At 46.8% G+C, this 3,530-nt stretch overlaps 1 protein-coding gene across 1 annotated transcript; it reads right to left on the bottom strand.

The window, feature by feature from the left end:
* Positions 1–503: 503 nt before the first annotated feature.
* On the bottom strand, positions 504–2,599 carry LOC146024732 (uncharacterized). The gene is made up of 2 exons (XM_083155471.1): positions 2,472–2,599; positions 504–2,391 (listed from the first exon to the last, which is right to left on the bottom strand). Exons 1-2 carry the CDS (start codon positions 2,513–2,515, stop codon positions 1,140–1,142), a joined length of 1,296 nt encoding a protein of 431 aa, XP_083011597.1. The 5' UTR covers positions 2,516–2,599; the 3' UTR covers positions 504–1,139.
* Positions 2,600–3,530: the final 931 nt, after the last annotated feature.

The raw sequence follows: 3,530 nt of genomic DNA, 5'->3' as shown, positions 1-3,530 counted from the left end.
GAGCTCCCCAACCTAGCTGACTCGCGTCGGTTGTGATTAACCGGAATCTTGGTGACTGTAGTGATGTCGCCTTGTCTTCCAAAGCTTCTTTGGCCCACCAATGTAGAGACCTTCTTGCTTCTGCAGACAGATTTATCTTCCTTGTTACGGAGACCCTTTTCTTTAGAAGCGGTAGGATTGCCCACTGCAACTCCCTCATTCTCCATTGAGCCCATGGAATGACTCCTATCGTGGAAGACATCATCCCTAGTAGACTTGAGCATTCCTTTAAGGATGTCACTCTTGTCTTTGCAATTGAGTCTGACAGTCCCCTGACCTTTATGCACCTCTCTTCTGATAGTGAAATTTCGAACCTTTTTGAGTCTATTATTACCCCCAAAAACTTGATTCTCTGCGTGGGTGTCAACTGGCTCTTCTGATGATTCACTAGCCACCCGTGCCTCTGTAAACAGTCGATGACGATCTGGACGTGGTAAGTGAGCATCTGTTCGGATGGAGCTGCTAGGAGTACGTCGTCTAAATACGGCCAAATGAGAATCCCTCTTTTTCTTAATAATGCCACCAGAGTTACTAACACTTTTGTGAAGACCCTCGGAGAGGCCGCAAGGCCGAAGGGCAGACACGTAAATTGGTAATGCTTCCCTTTTATGCAAAACCTGAGGTACTTCCGATGCAGCTGATGTATTGGAACATGATAGTAGGCATCTTTTAGGTCCAGGGACACCATGAAGTCCCCTCTTCTTATTCCTGCCGTAATGGTTCTCATGGTCTCCATCCGAAACTTCCTCACTTTTAAGAATCGGTTCAGTCTTCTCAGATCTATAATAGTTCTGAACCCCCCCGTATTCTTCTCCACGAGGAACAGATTGGAGTACATCCCTTTCCCCCACTGGTTCTTTGGCACCGTCTCCACTGCCTCTATGGACAGTAAATTGGTTAGAATCTTTTCTAACTCTCTTGACTCTAAGGCCGACCTGGGTTGTCTTGACCTCTGGAAGAAATCTGCGGTGGGAGTCTGGTTGAATTCCAAAGAATAACCCTCTCGAATTATCCTCTGTACCCATCTGTCCTGAATTGAAATGTCCCATACCTGTGGAAACTGGGCCAGACGGGCTCCCACCGGGGGAAGTAGCTGGTTGTCATTGTCTTCCACCTCTCCTATAACTCTGCCGAAAGGACTGTCTGGAACTGGAAAAGGAGCCTCTCTGACTGTACGGCCTGCCCGGCCTGTATGCTTTGGCATCTCTAAAGGTTTGCTTGTAGGTGCTTGGATACGGGAACTTATTTCTTTTATCCTGGGGAAGCTTTAGGGACTTGCCCCCCGTGAGCCTGTGAATCAGGGCATCTAACTTGGTGCCAAAGAGAAATGATCCTTCAAACGGTAGTGAAACCAGACGGTTTTTTGAATGAGAATCAGCTGACCAGGAACGCAGCCATAGAGCCCTCCTTGCAGCTACCCCTGCTGCCATAGATCTGGCCGCAAAGGATGTCACATCTAAAGACATTTCACAAAGAAATTCAACAGCCCTTTGAATCACCTCTAGATTCTTCATAATGTACTGTCTAGAGATCTTTTCCTCTAAGTCCGTATGAAGTGTAGTACACCACATTCTCACCGCCCTTGTGACTGAGGCCATCGCTACTCCAGACTTCAGGGATACCGCTGTAGAAAGGTGCAATTTCTTTAATGAACCTTCCATTCTCCGATCCATTGGATCCCGGAATGAGGCTCCATCTTCCAATGGTAATGTAGTGCGTGAAGTTACCTCTGCCACTGCGGCATCTATCTTGGGTATACCACACCACTTAAGACATTCCTCATCCTTTATAGGATACATTTTATCAATACGGAATAACTTCCCTTGCTTCTTCTCCAAATTTGACCATTCCTTCACAATAGTCTCCTTCATAACACGATGAACCGGGAAGGAACGACCCTTCTTGGATCTGTCCTCAAATAATAAATCGGCCCCTTCTATGGGAGTGACAGTCTCTTTATAATTCATTGACTTATAAATATGTTTCAGCACATATTCTACTGTCTCAAAATTGAATACTCTAGTATCCTCTTTAATCTCCCCTGGCTCATCAGAACCATCTTTAAATTCCTCCTCTTCCTCAGAGGTATCATTTCCTTCATACTCCAATTCTGCCTGGTCTCTTGTTCTCTTAGACCCCTGGGGTTCCTCCTCTTTGGCCACAAAGGACTTTTTCATCCAGTCCATTAATTTTTCCAGCATTATAGACTGATTATCAGGGACTTCCGGCTGTGGTTCACAGCTGTCACATATAGTCTTGTCAAGTGCAGCATCAATCACTTTATCACAAGCCATGCAGTGTATTTCTGTATGCTTCTTCTTAGCCACTTTCTTCTTAGGTTCAGAAGGCACACTATAACAACAAAAAACCCCTATTACTAATCTGAAATAAAATTTCTAAAACTCCCTATCACAAAAACGCATAAGGCTCACCTCACAGGGGCACTGTTTCCTCTACTGGGGGAAGGCAGATCCATCTCACAACACCACTATCTGCAGCAACATAAAAAACCCATAAGGTATGTATACACATGCTGCGTTTACCGATGCTGATAGCAGAAATAACCCATTGTCCTACCTCACAGCCGCTTGTCAGAACTCCACTGCTGCTGCTTTGCCTCACAGCAGATACTGACATGTTGCCTTTTTATTCAAGCAGAGCGCGCTGGAAGCGTGCAGACGCCGGCCGGCGTACCGGAAGTGCGCGATCGTGCAAAGGATCCTGGGTCCTGTAGTTTCTGCGCGTACTGCCGAAACCGGAAGTACGCTACAGGAAGACGCGACGCAAGGGATTCTGGCTCCTGTAGTCCAATCCCGGCGTCCGCGCTAGCAGCCTCATGCTGGAGTTTATAGTATCCTTGCCGGAGAGTGTACACGCTGCAAGCGCTGGTGCTGGTGATATGAAGGAGAGAGGAGCTACAGACGCCCGCTACTGTGCTCCTGATGGCATGGACAGGCACCCTAATAAGGGTCACGCTCCCAAGCTGCAACCCCCTGAGTGAACCCTGTATCTAAAAGGTGAGCCAGAAATAAAAGTAACCTTCCTGCCCTAACTAACAAGGAGACAGGAAAAAAAGACACCAGGAGAGGGGAGGAGCAGGGATATATACCCAAGAGGGAGGAGCCTGGGAAAAAAGTAACCTGTCTAACTCAAGGAATGGGACGATATCCCAATGTGATGGCTGCCATGGGATCGTAGAAGAAATCACATTACTGATACACACAGGTCACAGCAATATCACATTACTGATACACACAGATCACAGCAATATCACATTACTGACACGCACAGGTCGCCGCAATATCACATTACTGATACGCACAGGTCGCAGCAATATCACATTACTGACACGCACAGGTCGCAGCAATATCACATTACTGATACGCACAGGTCGCAGCAATATCACATTACTGACACGCACAGGTCGCAGGAATATCACATTACTGATACACACAGGTCACAGCAATATCACATTACTGATACACACAGGT

This window comes from Crinia signifera, chromosome 1 (assembly GCF_055691185.1).
Source record: "Crinia signifera chromosome 1, ASM5569118v1, whole genome shotgun sequence".
In the NCBI taxonomy this organism is placed as follows: domain Eukaryota; kingdom Metazoa; phylum Chordata; class Amphibia; order Anura; family Myobatrachidae; genus Crinia; species Crinia signifera.
Note: the sequence above shows the minus strand (reverse complement) of the source record. Positions and strands in the feature narration are given on the sequence as shown.

Coding starts and splice junctions, on each gene's coding strand:
- LOC146024732 (XM_083155471.1), bottom strand. CDS start 2,515: ATGGATCTGCCTTCCCCCAGTAGAGGAAACAGTGCCCCTGTGAG. Junction 2,392..2,471: donor GGAAACAGTGCCCCTGTGAG/GTGAGCCTTATG, acceptor TTGTTGTTATAG/TGTGCCTTCTGAACCTAAGA.